General features: G+C 41.0%; 1 protein-coding gene across 2 annotated transcripts in view; it reads right to left on the minus strand.

Annotated features, from left to right (window-relative positions):
- Positions 1 to 16,834, minus strand: part of BMS1 (BMS1 ribosome biogenesis factor) — a 55,497-nt gene extending 38,663 nt beyond the window's left edge. Inside the window, exons 1-14 of one of the 2 annotated variants that reach the window (XM_081074697.1) lie at positions 16,706 to 16,757; positions 16,292 to 16,368; positions 15,859 to 15,974; positions 15,065 to 15,282; positions 13,846 to 14,036; positions 11,011 to 11,090; positions 8,200 to 8,388; positions 7,473 to 7,615; positions 6,646 to 6,767; positions 6,162 to 6,355; positions 4,966 to 5,105; positions 2,002 to 2,756; positions 1,688 to 1,789; positions 105 to 259 (exon numbers count right to left, since the gene is read on the minus strand). In XM_081074697.1, coding sequence (XP_080930823.1) covers positions 105 to 259; positions 1,688 to 1,789; positions 2,002 to 2,756; positions 4,966 to 5,105; positions 6,162 to 6,355; positions 6,646 to 6,767; positions 7,473 to 7,615; positions 8,200 to 8,388; positions 11,011 to 11,090; positions 13,846 to 14,036; positions 15,065 to 15,243 — 2,250 coding nt within the window. In that variant the 5' untranslated portion in view covers positions 15,244 to 15,282; positions 15,859 to 15,974; positions 16,292 to 16,368; positions 16,706 to 16,757. Of the gene's footprint in view, positions 1 to 104; positions 260 to 1,687; positions 1,790 to 2,001; positions 2,757 to 4,965; positions 5,106 to 6,161; positions 6,356 to 6,645; positions 6,768 to 7,472; positions 7,616 to 8,199; positions 8,389 to 11,010; positions 11,091 to 13,845; positions 14,037 to 15,064; positions 15,283 to 15,858; positions 15,975 to 16,291; positions 16,369 to 16,705 lie in introns of both variants that reach the window. The other variant, XM_081074696.1, reaches the window with a different exon arrangement.
- Positions 16,835 to 17,083: the final 249 nt, after the last annotated feature.

The raw sequence follows: 17,083 nt of genomic DNA on the forward strand, positions 1-17,083 counted from the left end.
AAGAAGATAATACAACAGATAGGCAATATTGAAATCACATGATCTTTGAGAACAATTCTCTAATTCTCTCATAAATCAAACATGCTATTCATAGTCAGCCTTACCTCCTCTAAATCCCAGTCATGGGGCGTCTCCACGTGAAACCTGGAGCAGTCCAAAGAGTCAGCCTTGTGCTTACTCTCTCTGGCAGGCTGGCTGACTCGAAATAACCCTCCAAGCTCTTCCCGGGTATCACCATCTTCTTCATTATCCTCTGTCACTAAAGACACCACCATGATGGAAAAGTGAGAACAAATCTACACCCTAGGGGACATGCGACTGAGGGCCCCAGTCTGGGGTAGGTATGGTGTTCTCCTGAGCACATCAGCCACAGAAAAGCTAGGAAACTTCTGCTCAACATTTCTGGAGGACTTCTGCCCTCCTTCAAGGCAGCCACAAAGAGTCCATTGAGGAGGGGGAATACTGGGGACTGGGGAAGGGAAGGGACATACTTATAGGCTGAGCTTTCAATTATAAAGTTTCTCTGGAAGAATGTTGAGTCTCTAATCACTAAGAGTACTTAGTCAAAACCTGAATAGAAATGAGTACTCACCACCTCTGATTCGACTTCCTAGCTCACATATATTCCTTTGGCTTTGCTCTACTCATGTAGTAATTGGGAACCACAATATAAAGGTCATCACTTTGTATTTTTCTGGCACTAAATTCTACCAAGAAATTCTCATGAAGGACTTTGTATAGGGGGCACAAAACAACATAATGGACAGTATTCTCATTAAAAGTTTTATGGCAAACCCATATATCTATCTCATACGACCAATTTATGGTCTTCATGAGCTGATGAATAGAAACGTGTACCAAATGTAAACTCTTAACAGCCAGAAATATCTATGAGTGTAGTCGCACAACAGCCTAGCCAACTGTCCCGTCATGTCTTTCCTTAAGGAAAGAAGAGTTTGTGAGATTGTGCCTTTCTGGGACTCTGTTCCATCCTTGTGTTTACACCTTATGTCTCTCTGTCTGGTCCCCAAAAGATGGTTTGCAGCCAAAGATGGGTAAGATATCTCACGAGAGATACAACCTAAGCCTGGCCGAACCGAGTGGGGACCCCAATGAGCTGCTTTGGACAGGTATGGGAAAGGGCCTTGCCTCCCCTTCCCCCTGCTTGGGAAAGTCTGTTGCCGGCTCTGGCTTTTCCCTTGCACCTGTTTCCACTTCTCTCAACAGAGTTGTTACAATGTGAGAGACTTGATCCTGAAAAGGTACATACTTTAAGGAAAAACATCCTGGGACCTTGTGCTTCCGCTGTTTAAAGACAAAAGGTGATTGGAATAAACATTTTCTGTTATGAGGTCTGAGTCTCACAGACCATGTAAGAAACAATGTTACTTTCTTGTATTTGTACCTATCAATAAAAGCCTCCAGCCGGCTTTATTCTGGGCTCCAGCCCTCTGAGACTGAGAGACTGGCCTTCAGAGAGATTTAACTGCATTAAGTCTCTGTTTGTTTCTTGCTTAAAAAAACCCAAACCACCCCTTCTCGCACCCTCACTGCCCTTGTTGCGAGGGACGGGACATATGAGTATCACAAGTACCACTCAAATCTTCCAACCAATTTCCTCATCTCCTTTTTAGAAAATAATCTCAGAAACTAAAATGCATCCAGACGTGAACCAGAGCTCTTTTACCTATCCCGTAGATGAGCTTCTGAAGATTTGGAGTTGCTTGCTGCTGCCTCAGAAAGGCCTCAGCTGCCTTCCTGGAAAGGTCTTCCTTCCACTTGAGGGCACCTGAAAGGACAATGCCAACATTAGTGAAATCAGTTTATCTGTCGTCTCTGCTTCAAGCTCACTGCTCATTCATCCTGAAATCCTTTTATGAGGTGCAATATTTGAACAGTTAACAATATCCAAAACAGCAGATCCCCAAATGTAGACATTCTATTTGTAGAACATTTTCAGTGCCGAGTTTATAATAGCAGTGGAATTAAATTGTAGCATACCTGAAGTTCCTATGGGAAAATTGTTTTCTTCAGTGTAATCTTCTTCCTCTTTGAGTAAGTCTTCCACATCACTGGTCTCATCAATTAAGTTCTCTGACCCCAGTTTCTGACCACTGACCACTGCAAAAGGCTTTTGAAACTTTTTCCTAACAACCTCTTCGTTTTCTGAATCCTCTTCCTCTGTACTGAGAGAGGAGCTTTCTTCAGATTCATCTTCAGATGCAAATGCCTCTTCAGCTGTGCAATGACCTGAATCGAAAATAGTGACAGTTGCTTGTTTCATTGTTTTCTCCACATTCAAGCTGCCACTAAAGCCATTACTTTGTAAAAGACCTTCTTTGCCGCCTCCTTCTACAGCTTTAGCTTCTAAAGCATGCCTCTCTCCTTCCACACTGGATTCCTCTTCTTCACTGCTTTCATCAGCCTCCTCTGCTTCTCCTCCACCCTCGGAGCTCTTCTCAAGGTCATCGTCACTGTCAGCAAACGCTGGCAAATCCACCTCAGCGTCTTCTTCCACCTCCTCGAGTCTCTGCCGTTTGACACCTCTGCCAGTCACATGCACCTTATCAGAGACTTCAGTATCTCCTTCCTCCTCTGTTTCCTCATCACTAGAGCTATTTTTCAGTTTGTCACCTTCAGACATTTCTTCATCATCACTATCTCCAGACTCATCTTCTTCATCTCCAAAAATGGCTTTCCGACGTACTCGACCAGTTTTCAAATCCACATGCTTTTCCTCTTTTGGCATCCACAGCCTATATTACCAAGTAAATGCAAAATACTTCAATTTGTACGACAATCCACTAATCTAGAAATGGCAAGTCAATAAACATGCAAAGAAATAGAAAATGTCAAGGGATGGTTTTAAATGACATAGCCTAGGAAGTAATGATTTGCTAAATACCGGAATAGTTAATAAGCAAACTCATGCACAGTTCCCTAACAACACTCTTCAAAAGAACTTAAGAGAATAAAGAGATAACTTCAAAGCGGAATTGAATGTTTAACAAATCTTTTAGAAGACTGATCATTTCCAAGCTTGAAACAGATGATCCTTAGAGAAATGGCTGACTCCAGGTCCAAGGCAGAGAAAGTACAAAGTAAACCTAGAACGCCCTCTTGTGTCAGGAAGCTAGTAGTGCTCAAACAACAGAGGAATGTGCCAGAAGGACACAGGAGGCACAATGAAAGAACATAGGCATCAGAAAGAATAATGATAGGAAATGGGACAAGAACAACTGGAATAAACAAAAGTCCATTAGTCAACAGTGATACTAAAATAAGGGGTGGAAGTGAAAGCTCCTTGTTAAAGAATGCCAGCTACCAAATGTACAAGAGAAATAGATTAAGAATATTGCCATTTTCAAGTCACTAATGCAATACTTGATAAAGAATCATCATCAAGATGCTAAAACCACGGGATGAAATAAATTATGAAGCTACTTAATATAGCAGTTTATATAAAAGTGTGAAAAAAGCAATCAGGAAAGTACTAAAAATTGAACTGAAAGAGAAAGGACAGGTTAGAATACATCCATAATAACAAAATTATGAGTATTAAAAATGACTGTATAGAAAAAGGAAATGCTCACAATATATAGAAATTTTACATGTATTATGATTGTAACTACGTTAGAAAAAGTATCCGTGGACAAGAACGAATAGAAGAATACTCAAAAAATTGACACTGATCATAGCAGGCATTTTTTACTGAATACTTGTCATCTGTATCATGCTAAATAGTTTATGTACACTATTATATTCAATCATCAAAACTCCTGTGAGATATTAGGAAATTGAGGCTTAGAGAAGATTTCCCCAAACGAGTACACCTATTGCACTCAACTACCATGCTATACGACTACTAGCTAGAGAGCAGCAGATGATCTTTTTCCTTCACTTATATATATTTGTAATAAATTATAAACTACATAATCTCAATCATTTTCAGACAGATTTTTATTGGGAGTCATAAATCACTACAACAAAACCAAAACACCCACTATGTACAAGGCATACAAAGTCCCAACCGAGACTGAAAATAATTCAGATAAGCCAGATATTAGAAGTGGACCCACAGGAGATACTACAAAACAACCAGAGTAAAACTCTTAGACACAAGGTCTATGGCTCTGGAGAGCCATCTGAACAAGCTCCCTGACGCTGCCTATGCCACTGTTCTGACCACTAAAAGAAAGCCAAGTGACCTCAGGTCTCCTAAGTAAAAAACAACCTATGGAAAAGGTTTTGTGACAGCTGAGGAATACTGTGAGTCTGTTAAAAACTGAATTTTGCATATTATTTCAAGAATATTTCTGTGTAACGTCACTTAAGTGAAGAGTCCTCAGAGACATAAACATATACAAAGCAGGGGGCCAGACCGGTGGCTCAGGTGGTTGGAGCTCCCTGCTCCTAACTCTGAAGACTGCCTGTTCGATTCCCACATGGGCCCGTGGGCTCTCAACCACAAGGCTGCCGGTTTGATTCCTCGATTCCGGCAAGGGATGGTGGGCTCCAATCCCTGCAACTAAGATTGAACACGGCTTCTTGAGCCGAGCTGTTGCTGAGCTCCCGGATGGCTCAGTTGGTTGGAGCACATCCTCTCAACCACAAGACTGCCGGTTCAACTCTCACCAGGGACGGTGGGCTGCGCCCCCTGCAACTAACAATGGCAACTAATAACGGCAACTGGACCTGGAGCTGAGCTGCGCCCTCCACAACTAAGATTGAAAGGACAACAGCTTGACTTGGAAAAAGCCCTGGAAGTACACACTGTTCCCCCAATAAAGTCCTGTTGTCCTTCCCCAATGAAATTTAAAAAAACAAAAACAAAAAAAACCATATACAAAGCAAAGCTAAACAAAACCTGGAATGACAGAAGTGTGTTATGATGGCAGTTATAGGTGATATAATCTTCTGTTATACAATATTTTTAAATCAAAAATAGAAAAATAGCAAACTTACCCTTGATTATCTACATCCTCTGACCCCAGTGCTTTGGAATCAGAAAAAAGTGTCACTCTGCTTGAAGCCATCTTGGCATCAATAGTGGCATGGGTGGAAATGAGACTCTGGACCAGTTCATGGGTGGGCCTAGCCTCGCCCTGTTAAGGTCACCAAGAAAGGGAAAGTGAGGAATGCACAAGGATTCTGAATACACACCGCTGTCCATTATTTTCTCAAAATTACCCTTAAACATAGTGCCTAAGAACCCTTCTAACTGCCTCAAAAAATAAAACAAAATTCTTACAACAAAGCCTAAAATTGATCTCTGTCTTCATTAAACTTTTCCAAAGTTCATAAAATATACAATCTGATAACCTAAATGCTTAGCTAGAGAAACCTTTGGTGCCAAAGCTACAGAAAGCACTTAGCCCAATAATATCCCTTTAAAAAGAATAAAAGAATAAAAATCTAGAATCCATTTAAAAAAACTTGCTCCTTTTTGATTCAAAAATTTCACTTCAAGGAATTTACTGCATAGAAAGATCCCACCCAGTGAGCAGAGCTACACGGGCAAGGGTGCTCGCTGCAGACCAGGAGCACTGTTCAGGCCAGGAGAAACGGGGTGAGCCCCTCAGTGCTCCAAAGGTTGCCCAGTAAATGAGGTTTGTCCATACCATGAAGTAGTGCACAGCTGTACACGGATGGAAGCAGCTCCACAAATACCAACAGGGAGCAATGCAACTGTACATTCTTAGATGCCCCCAGAAGGTGCAAAAGCATTTATAGTTGGATCTCATGTAACAAATAATACTTCTCTCTCACACACACAAATACCACATGTATAGTATTTACACATAATATATAATAATCTAAACATACATAACCTAAAAAATTATATATATGTTTAGAGAGAAACAAAAATAAAAGAAAAAGAGCAGAGAACCCAGAAAACACTGATTTTGTATAAAGAGAGAGTCCAGGAGCCGAGTGCTTGCAATGCTCGTGCTGGGAGACCTGGGATTGATCTCTGTGCATCCTGGAAGCACGGGGGGTGGGGGAGGGGGACGGAACCTAACTTTTACTTTCTGTTCGGTGCAATTAGGTGTTCTGCATATTTACATTATCACTGTGGCCTTCCTCAGAAATATGAACGGAGACAAAAAGCTTCAGTAAATAAAAGCTGATTATATTACTTCCTGTAACTGCCTTCTCACCGATTCCTGGAAGCCATGGCTGCCACCAAGGTCAACATAGACAGCATCTTTGTCATACAGCACCCCACCAACTCCAGAGAGAGGTGCATAAACCAACTTCTCCTTTTCATTTAAACAGCGCTTCTTCTGTTGTTCAGGAAGGGCACAGGGGTCCGGAAGAAAACTGACGTCACTCAGAGCAAAGTCTCCTACACCTGGAGGACAGAGGCAGGAAGATGGCTTCAGCTGACAAGTCTATCAACTGGTGGCAGAAATGGCCCAGTCAGAAGGCTCACCCACGACAACGGTCTCATCTGACATGGTACTGTGCCTCTCTAGCTAAACAGCACAATGGGAGCAGGGGACTGGCCAGCTCAATACCTCTGCTGCCAACGCAATGCTGTGCTACTCTAAAAACCCCAGCAAGGTGGCCCGTCTGCGTTGGCCATTTTTCAGTTTTCCCAAGAGTTCTACAAATACAAGACATTTTACAACAAAAGGATACCTGGCATGTGAATTTGGCTTTTATTTTTCAAGTGTGCTCCTCTTAAATAACCATAAAAAGACACTCTTCGATCACACTTGATATTTGTTCGGATATCTTCTGGGTTTGTCAAATCTTCCATCCTAGAAAAATAAAACCCAATCATATGGCAGAAATGAATGCCAAAGTTCCTGTACCTCCCTTCACATCTCAATAATTCACACATTCACTAGTTCACCAAACATGTTTGGAAAATTACAGAAAAACAGAAAAAGGAAGCACAGTTCACCACCTACCAAAGGAAAAGGAGGCAAACATGGCTGCATCTCTCTATGTGATATATATTCCATAAGACATCAGAAATGGGAAATGCATGCATGTGTGTCAGGGAAAAGTATAGAACATGTCCAGAAAAACCCTTTAGAGGAGGATTAAGCTTTGATCTGGGTTTTTCAGTGTAGCTTGGGTTTTGGAAGGTGGAAAAAGGGTCTTCCAGGATGAGAAAAAAATATGAGAAAAAGTACAACGGAAGGAAAGCACAGGACACTTTTGAGTGACTGGAGTACTGTGGCACAAATTAAAGCTGGTAAAGCAGGATGGGGCCACATCCTGTATCCTTAAACGCTTTGAAGTCCTCACATGTTTCTGGACAGTTCATACTGTATTCCCACAACACAGCATCTTTAAGTAATGATACAAAAAAGTAGGTATCTCCATCAACCACCTTTCTCCCCCGCCCACTATTCAAAAATAAGCATAAAATAAGCTCTATTATTGTTCTTTTTTTAACCTTCTTAGCTTTGAAATAGATGGTCAAGAAAGAAAAAGATGTACATGTTCTTTTTTACCTGTCTGCCAGGATATAAGGGTGAGAGGTTTGCCATGTAAGCGGCCTAAATTTCATAACTGTAATAAAACGGCCTAGATTGTGAATTTCTTGGTTTTGATATTCTCCATGTACCATTCCAGAAAGGTAGAACAGCTTGGCACCCTAAGCATTAAAAAAATAAAAATAAATAAATTTCAACTAAATTCAATATTGCACCAAAATAAAGGCCTCTAACCAAGAAGCAACCTAAGAAAGGGAGACTTCCAGCAAACCACTGTGACAATGCTTCCAGAACCTCTCTCGCTTCTTTCAGGAATCATCCTGCTAGGGCTCTGTAGGGGCAGAACTGCAAATACATTTAGTTTCAAGGTTGCTCTCCAATCAGGCAGAGGCATCTGTCTGGAGTATTGCACAGAGAGGGCAGTGAGGCTTGTGGGCACAGAAAAAACCTTATGACCAACGGGCCTGTAACTGTGAGAGACTTTAGACGAACTCTACTAAGCCACAAATCTAAAACACTTAGAGCCAGACACTGCCTGGTGCTGGGGGAGACAGAGACAAATGAGACACACCAACAGTCCAGACTAAAGACTACCTCGGGGAAATATGCCGGGGACTACGAACAAATACAGAAAGGAAATTCAGGGGGGTGAGTCCTATAGAGATACTTGTTAATCTCTCTTACTCATCCCATCTATTTTTAAAAGATTGCAATGTTAGCACTCAATAATTTATTCTCTTCCTACCGGGTAGACTTCCGTCCAGAACCTGTGTTTTAATCGCTTCTTTGTCTTCTTCAGTTGCTTATTATACTTGAAGGAATCTAGGTGAGTGAGAACACCCATAATTTTAGGAAAGCCATGTACTTGACAGATGTTTAGAAACTCAAATGTTTCCATTTCAAACCCGAAGCTGGCATCTATAAGCATCAGAACCTAAAAGCAGAAGACACAATTTCTCAAGGAAACTACCCAAAACAGATCATCAGCAAACTACAACATGTGGACCAAATCCAACTCACGTTATCCCAGAACAAAGCCACGTTAATTCATTTACTTATTACCGACGTCTGATTTTGAACTACAACTGCAGAGTTAAGTAGTTGCAACACAAACTATGACCCACAAAGCCTAAAATATTTACTATCTGGCCCTTTACAGGAAAAAAAGTGACAACTCCTGCTCTACTAAATCAAATGATTAGTTAGGGATTACCATGACACAGAAGAAAAACCACCCTTTGACTTGCTCTTAAAATCCAACCATGAGAAAATGTCCACCATGATAGAAACTTCCATTTCAAGAATTTGGATGTATAAGAAATAACTCAGAAAAGGCTGGGTCTAATTTGGCCCTTACCTGAAAAGTCCTCACTTCAAGAAATTAAGTTTTTGGTAAGGTGTTTTTAAGCCAAATAACAGGTCTCTAACAAGGAAACCAAATAACAGATCTCTGCCATCCAAAAAATGGGAGGAAGTGGTAATAAAATGAAACAATGATAAATGAAACATATAAAAAAATGTACAGAAAAACCAAACATTTTTGTTTCAAACTTCTCAAAAAGTTTTTTTGCTGGGAAGTAGGAAAGCTCTATCTTATATGTTAATTTATATAATTGCCCCGAAACTAAAAAAAGAAGCTACCAGTTTAGAATTGAGTCAAAAAACACTGAAGTTATAAATGGTAATCTATAAGAAAACAGAAGCAGATAAGATCGATTTTTAAAATTTATGACTCTTCAAATATGCAAAATAATTTCAGAGTTGATTCCTAGAGATTTTTAGTTTTAAGACAATAAAGACATCTCTGTTCTCATCTTTCTGTAGCTAACAAAAAGTAGTTTTAAAAACCCAGAAAAATATGTCTTTGATTAAATTACAGAATATTCATAATATTCAAAATACATGAAGGAGGGCCACGGAGCACTGCAGAAAGGCATGGCTGCTGCTGCCGAGTAGAGGCTAAGCTGCACACAGGGCTGTCCAGCATTAGAGCAGGCTGAAGTCAAAGGGCTGGCTGTGGGACCACCCTACCCCCCATCAGACACCATGGAGTACCAAGAGGCAAGCAATCAGTTGTAGGATCAGAGCAGGTGGCAAACATTCCCCTCTTTGACAGTCTGCATCAACTAAAGCTAAATGAAGGCGATATTTCTCCTTCAGTGCACACAAGTGTGCACGCATACACAAATCCATGTATTATGTGTGCCTTTGCTGGGACATAGAGGCTTTAGAACAACCCAGAGTAGAGCAATCAACATAAGCCAGGTTAAATAAATTAAGGTATACACAATGAATACTGAAAGAGAATAAGGCTGAGCTATAATGCTTATTATATACTTCCAAGACATATTAAGTGAAAAAAGCAAAGCACAAAACAGTGTATAATAAACAGTGTGTGCTTTAAAAGGGTTGCATGTGTATTTAGACGTATCTGAAAAGATACTGCTTTGAGGGGAACTGAGAGATTAGGGGTCAGAGCAAAAAAAGACAAAACATGCATTGTATATACTCTGTAGTACAGTTTGAATATTTTACCAAAGGCGTGTGTTCCTTTTTAAATCTTAAGAAGATGTATATGAAGACACCTTTCTTAATATATGCATGCTTTTAAAATTAGGGACTTATATCAAGTTTCTCTTTTACAAAAAAGAAACTATTGACTCATATGCTAAACTATTTCAATCATTTCAAATACACAAGATTTAGTAAGTTTATACTATTTTGTGTTGACAATAACACACTTATTTTTACTAATGGTAGCATGACATGTTCAAAATTTGAGTAGTATTTAGTTTTCTGATATTAAAATGGCATAGCCGTAACATCTACATTAAATTACTTTTTATACTTTAGAAGAGTTCCTGGGCCAAAGGACAATATCTGTAGCTCAGTCACCAAACAACTATCCAGGAAGTGTTGAATCAAAAAAAAAAACCAAAACCAACGTATCACTTACTAATCAATGTCTTATTTTTTTTCATATTGGCTTCATTTTTGCTAGTCTAAAAAATAATTAATAAACAGTATCATTTCTGTAAATGCAATCAAAGCGGCATAATTTCCATATGCTAAGTACTGTATAGACTTTTTATTTTAAACTCTGACAACTTCTCAAGGGCAATCCATGTATTTATTTTATCATAATCATTTAGAACAGAGGATCTGGCACCATCAGGAGCAGAGTTCCCATCCTCAGACAAATTAACTTCTGGGAGCCTTGCTTTCCTCATATGTAAATGGGAGATAATACCGACTTACCTCTACGGCACTAGAGGTTAGACGGGCTAAATATATAGAGAACTGTTAGCACAGTGCCCAGTGAGGGTCCGAGAAGTGGTACTTGCTTTTAGATTTTAGAATACATTTTATTGTACGCATCCCATTTTTATTATACCAATAATTATTACCATTATCATCAATTCAAATACATCTTTCATCCCTGATGATACTCACCATGCCCTTAATAACCATACACCTTTCTTCCCGTCAATATGAGATAAATAACCTATCACACTTTTTTAAGTACCCATCAGAAACCCAGTCCCCACTGACTTACCAAATCCGCTACTTTAGCCAGATCAATCATCATGTTAATGTCACACCCACATTCAATAATGGTAAGTCTGCGTTTTTTACCTATAATTGAAGACAAAAATTTTATTTTTAAACAAATCTTGAAAAAATATATCTATTAACTCTAATTATCATTTTTAATTGCATCCAGTAAAGCACCATACACACTTACAAGAGTATGCCAAAAGTTCATTTTTATAGGAGAAAACTGATCAAATATATTCCTTCTTCGGTTTTTTTCACTATGTTCTCTAATTTTAAAATATTATCAAAAGTCTACTCATATGAATAAAGTGCTCAAACAGATAACATTCTGACTAGAATGGGCAGACAAGCAGGTTTTATGATGACGCTGATCCTGCTGTTCAGCAGTGGGCCAAAGCTTCTCTCTCTACCAAAATGTTCCCATTATCGCTAAAAAAAAAATCCCCAGACCTAATGTAACAGAATGTGCACGGAACAATTATTATTTCTAAATTAAGTTAAAAGAAATCACTCACCATGATACAAAAGCCTTAAAGACAAAGACAATCCTCAATCCAACTACAGTTGAATGAGGGGTTAGGGCACCAACCTCCCCAAAGTGGAAAATCCACATATATAAATTTTGCCTCTCCCAAAACCTCAGTCTTCCCTTGGTATCCATGGGGGATGGTTTCCAGGAATTCCACAGATTCCAAAATCTGTGGGTGTTCAAGCTCCTTATACAAACTGGTATAGAACAATGCATATAGTCAGCCCTCCAGACCTGCAGACTCCCAACTGCAGATTGAAAAATACTGTTTTTGATCCACAGTTGGTTGAATCTGTCAAAGCAAAACTGTAGAGTAGATGTTGAGGAAAGTTTGCCTTCATTGGTTGATGTGAGCTTTTGTCTATTAGCTTTTATCTGTCCATACATGTGAGGTGATTTCTGTGCTGTGATCAGGGGTTGAGTAAATTCCCTCTTTGGTCTCATTCTCCTGAGCAGGGGAGATATGGGATGAGGTTGTTTTTCTGTCCCCCTTTGGTCTCATTCTCCCAGCAGGAGAGACATGAGATGAGGTTGTTTTTCTGTTTGGTCTCATTTTCTCGAGTAGGGGAGATATGAGATGATGTTTGTTGTTCTGTTCCATCTGTGTTGTGAGGTGATGGTTAGCTTAGGGTTAAAGAAATTCTTGATCCGGAGTTGAGAGAGTTCCCTCCTTGTTCTGTGTGTTTCGCCCACATCAGCAGACAAAGTGAAGAAGTAGCTAAGTTATATCAGGGTCACATGACAGGCCTTGGAAGACCTTGGGCTGATGGTTTCAAGCAAGAACAGCAGATACTGCTTATCCGGATGAATTGGCCGGATGGACAACATTCATATTAGTAACTGCCGGACCCTCCCGGAACTGGCTATTCCTGGAGGGGAAGGCAGGAACAAAGAACTTGGCTCTAAGGTACATCTGAGAAAAATATAAGACAGACCTCAGTTGACAATTATTATTATTATTTCGTCATTTGGTCATTTGTCATTGGTGATTTCTCATCATTCTAACATTTTGAAGACTTCCAGCAACATGCAGCTTATACCAGGGGATGTCCTGACTTTCAGCAGCGAACCTGGTGAGGTCTGGCTGGTTCCCGGCCTCTCCAGTGTTGTTCCCCACCGTTAGCCTTCTTGAGAACTTGTCAGCATCTAGAAAACTTGTGTGCAGGTTGCAGCTTACAACATCAGAAGACGTCCTAACTTCTAACAACAACATCACCACCATCACCAGCAACTTTCTTCAGATTGTTAACACCTTAAAAACTTATATGCAGCTTGTAGCTTATAACATCAGAAGACACCTTGACTTCTAACAACAAAGACAACAGCAGCAACAATCTTGGGAACTAGCAAACACCAGTGTGGGAAAGGCCTGAGTTTGTCTCAGCTACAGACGTAGCAAGGTTCTGATTTATGACTTTTCCAGTGCTGTTCTGCCCGTTTGGTGAGCTTTGGGCATCTACTGTAATAGTCACTATCCTATAAAGCTTATTACTGCTTTTGGATACTCCTTACTGATGTTATTTGTATATTTAGCCAAGTGATTTTTGATCAATAGTAAACATATGTTGGGATCTCTTAAACTTACATGTATGTGTACTCCCTTAACATGACCTCGTTATCAATGTATATAGTTTAATCTTAACCACGTTTACTTTCTGACATTAACATTTTCTATTAATTGCCTTTTTCTTTTGCTATTACATATTGCTAAATAAATTGATTAGATATTGCTAAATAAATTCATTAGCCCCACTCTAGCCTGTGTCCCTCCTCCTTTTCCCTGCTCGTCATTACAAAAACCCAGGGATACAGATAGCCAACTGTACAAATCCACATATTAGTGGACCGATGCAGGTCAAGGGTAAACTGTACATTACTGCTCTAATAAGAGATTTCAGATTCTATCAATGCCATTTTGGAAATTTGTTTCATCTTTCCTCAAATTGAGAAAAGTCACCATCTCCCAGAACAGACAAGTCCCCACAGGATAAAGAGAGAACTCCCTCACTTCCACAAGACTGTGGCTTCATGAGGGAAAGCAGGCATCCTTGGCACATAGCAGGTACTCGCTGTTAAATAAGGTGCTCACCATGACAAAGCCAGCGTGCCCAGGCCTGCCAAGCCTTTCAGAAGAACACACCTGGCAAATCCATACAGCAGTCAGAACAATGTACATCATTATTATCTCTGGGAATCTATCTTTTTCTGAAGCTACAGCCAACTTAGTGAAACTACAAGAGAGGAAGTACGAAGTGACGATATTAACATTTATCAGTCAAGAAAATGACAACACCTGCCACATACCACACACAATAGTTACAGGGCCTCTGATCTCCGTCAGCTTCTGCCTGGTGAAGTTCCGAATGAGGCACTGGATCAACGTACTCTTTCCGACTTTTGGAGGCCCCATCACTACCACCACTATTGGTGGGGGCTCTAGTGGAGTTCGATCAACCACCGGAATGTGATGCTTTTTTGTCTTCAAATCCTGAGTCCTAATTGCATGAAATAAAAAAGTAAATTCATTTTCAAAATATAAGTTATTACCCTTATAAGTAAAGATTTTAAAGAGAATAGGACAATACCGTGTTTCCCCGAAAACAAGCCTTAGCATAATTTTTCAGGATGACATGCCCTGAACATAAGCCCTAATGCATCTTTTGGAGCAAAAATTAAAATAAGACCCGGTCTTATTTTCGGGGAAACGCAGTATATGGATACAATTAACTTATTAACTTCTGGCTCCAATCCAAATAACCACTTCAGTAAATATATAACAGATACAACAGATTGACTTCATTAGTAGAGTGAAAACTATACAGACCTTAAATCTGATTGCTTTTAGTTGACTATAATAGTTTAAAAGGAAAATAAAAGGCCAACATGGAGGCAGTGTATCACAACGAGTAAGAGCAGAGGCTTTGGGGTTAAATGTGGCTCTCTTACTGGGAGAATTCAATTCAATAATGTTTAAAGTGTACTGCTTAGTATATTAGGATTCATTAAATAAAGCTATTTAATACTATATATTACAATTATATGACTCATATCCAGGAAAAAAAAAAACACAAGCACATCTACCGTGTTTCCCCGAAAATAAGACCTAGCCGGACAATCAGCTCTAATGCGTCTTTTGGAGCAAAAATTAATGTAAGACCCAGTCTTATTTTACTATAAGACTGGGTCTTATAGTACTATAAGACCAGGTATAATATAATATAATCCAATACCGGGTATAAAATATAATATAATATAACATAACATAATATAATATCAGGTCTTATATAATTGTTTAAAGTTTGCAAACAAATTCTGTAAAGAAAAACTCCTCAGCTTTTCTCTTGGGCAAAAAAAGCCATCACTGTGCAGATGCTGGAGGCAAGGGAGCTTCCAAAAGAAAGACTCCTCATGCTTTAGTAAAAGAAATATGGCACACATCTCCATGTCCTTTAGAACTGAATCCAAACGTCATCTGGAGAGGCTCCTACTGTTTAAAAAGAAAAAATGAATCCAGCTCACATACCTATGGAAGGATCGAGCCATCCGCACAGCAGACTGGACTGAAAAAGCTCTGGGATTTCTCTTTTGGGCATTCTCCTCCTCATCTCCAAGCTGGAGATCCTGCAGATGCCGTTTCTTTTTTTTCTGAGCTTTAGGCCCACTGTTTTTCTTCCTGTGTTTCTTCTGGTCTTTCGTCTCCATAGTGGCTTCTCACCAATTCACAAGTAACCCTAACCTACACTGAGTAGTGGGAGAAGGGGTGGAAAGCATTTTTACACTCTAGACAACAACCAAGGAAAAACAATACATTTATTTCTTTATGAAGAGATATGCAATTGTTGACCCAACAGGGATAGAAACTGCTTAATATTATCCCCAGTTGCACTCCTCTGTTATGCTATAAATTAGATTAGTTACATCTGCTTAGATTACTGTTTATTCATCTTAAGTGTCTACATCAGCACTGTCCATTCCTGCAATGATGGAAATATTCTATAGCTACACTTTTTCAACACAGTAGCCACATGTGGCTACTGAGAATTTAAAATGTACCAAGTGAAACTGAGAAATTGAAATTTAATTTTAATTCAACTCTACATTTAAATAGTCATATGTGACTAGTGGTTTCCATATACTGGACAGCTCAGCCCTAAATATCAGCTGCCTTCAAACTTAAACTGTTTTTAAGGTATTTTATCTAAAAAAATAAAGAATTTTAGTAACACTCCAACATGATAGCGGTATTACTTTTAGTTTGATCCTGTAAAACTTTTCAATTATAACAATCACCTATACACACTTAAAAAACAGTAATACCTGCGTGGGAGATATGATTGTTTGTGGATGATGCCTGGAGACCACACGGGTGTGCAGAACCTCTTACAACGATGTCTGAGCGTCCCGGGAATTCATGGCCCATAACCTGAGAACCGCTGGAAAGGGTGGGGGGCATTGGGAGGTCACGTCATTCAATTAAGGTACTGAATTAATTTCAGTTCAATCAATATTTGTGTGTGCCTATGATGTAGGCACTGTGCCAGGAGATGGCTACAGCTATGCCCTGACTAGCGGAGGAAATTCAAACGAAAGTCTTCCGTGCCAGGCAGTGCGGCCACATCAGAAGGCTGCGACGCAGCTCAGTCCAATTTCCCCGAGACACGCGCCAGCGGAAATCAAGTCCACAAGCAGCAGCATGAGCTGGCAGGGAGTCAGGAGAGCTGGGTTCTGGGGACGCCTTGAAAATAAATACCTGTGTGATTTCAGGACATTACTTTTCTTCTCTACTACATTTGGGGTTTGAACTTGTACGTCCGCGATGCCTTGCTCCTTTTGGAGTGGGGGACGGGAGGGGAAAAAGCACAATTTGAAGTCAACAGACCTGGCTCAGTTGTTGCCTGCTACGATTACCAAGGCCTGAACCACCTCTTAACTCTCCCCACCGCCTCCTGTCTCAGCACGAACTCACTCAGCCAGTCCCCCAAGGTCCCGGGAGTACATGTCTGGCAGGTACGGACTACGTCTATCCAGCGCCTGAGGCACTCCTGGGAGGCAGACTGCCCGAGAGAGCGAATGAAGACCCTGCCGTGCGCGCCACTCGCGATGCCCCCAGCGCCCCACCCCGGAGACCCTCCTGCCGCCGCCTCCGCAAGCCCACAGCCCTCACCGGGTTCACAGCGGCCAGTCCTCCTCAGGCCCGCATGGGCAACGCCGGAAACGGAAAGGCACCCAACGCGGATACTCTACTCGCCGGCGGGAAACGAGGCTGCGGCAGAAGAAAGAGACCCGGGAGGGAAGACTTTCGGGGGAAGCCGGAAGGAAGACTCGTCATAGGCCGGGGGTGGGCGCAGAGGACGCCTGCGCGGTGCGTTCCCCTTGGAGCCGCGCGCCGCGCCGCAGGGCCGGGCCGGAAGCGAGGCCCCCCTGCGAGTCCTGTGCTGCGGGGCGGGGACTCGGAGCCCCAGCGCGGCGCGCCCCGGCGTGCCCCCCGCAGGCCGCGGCGACCCTGCGGCCTGGCCCCCGCGCCCGTCCCCTCCGGAAGCCC

Source organism: Rhinolophus hipposideros (genome assembly GCF_964194185.1).
Source record: "Rhinolophus hipposideros genome assembly, chromosome: 15".
Classification (NCBI taxonomy): Eukaryota; Metazoa; Chordata; class Mammalia; order Chiroptera; family Rhinolophidae; genus Rhinolophus; species Rhinolophus hipposideros.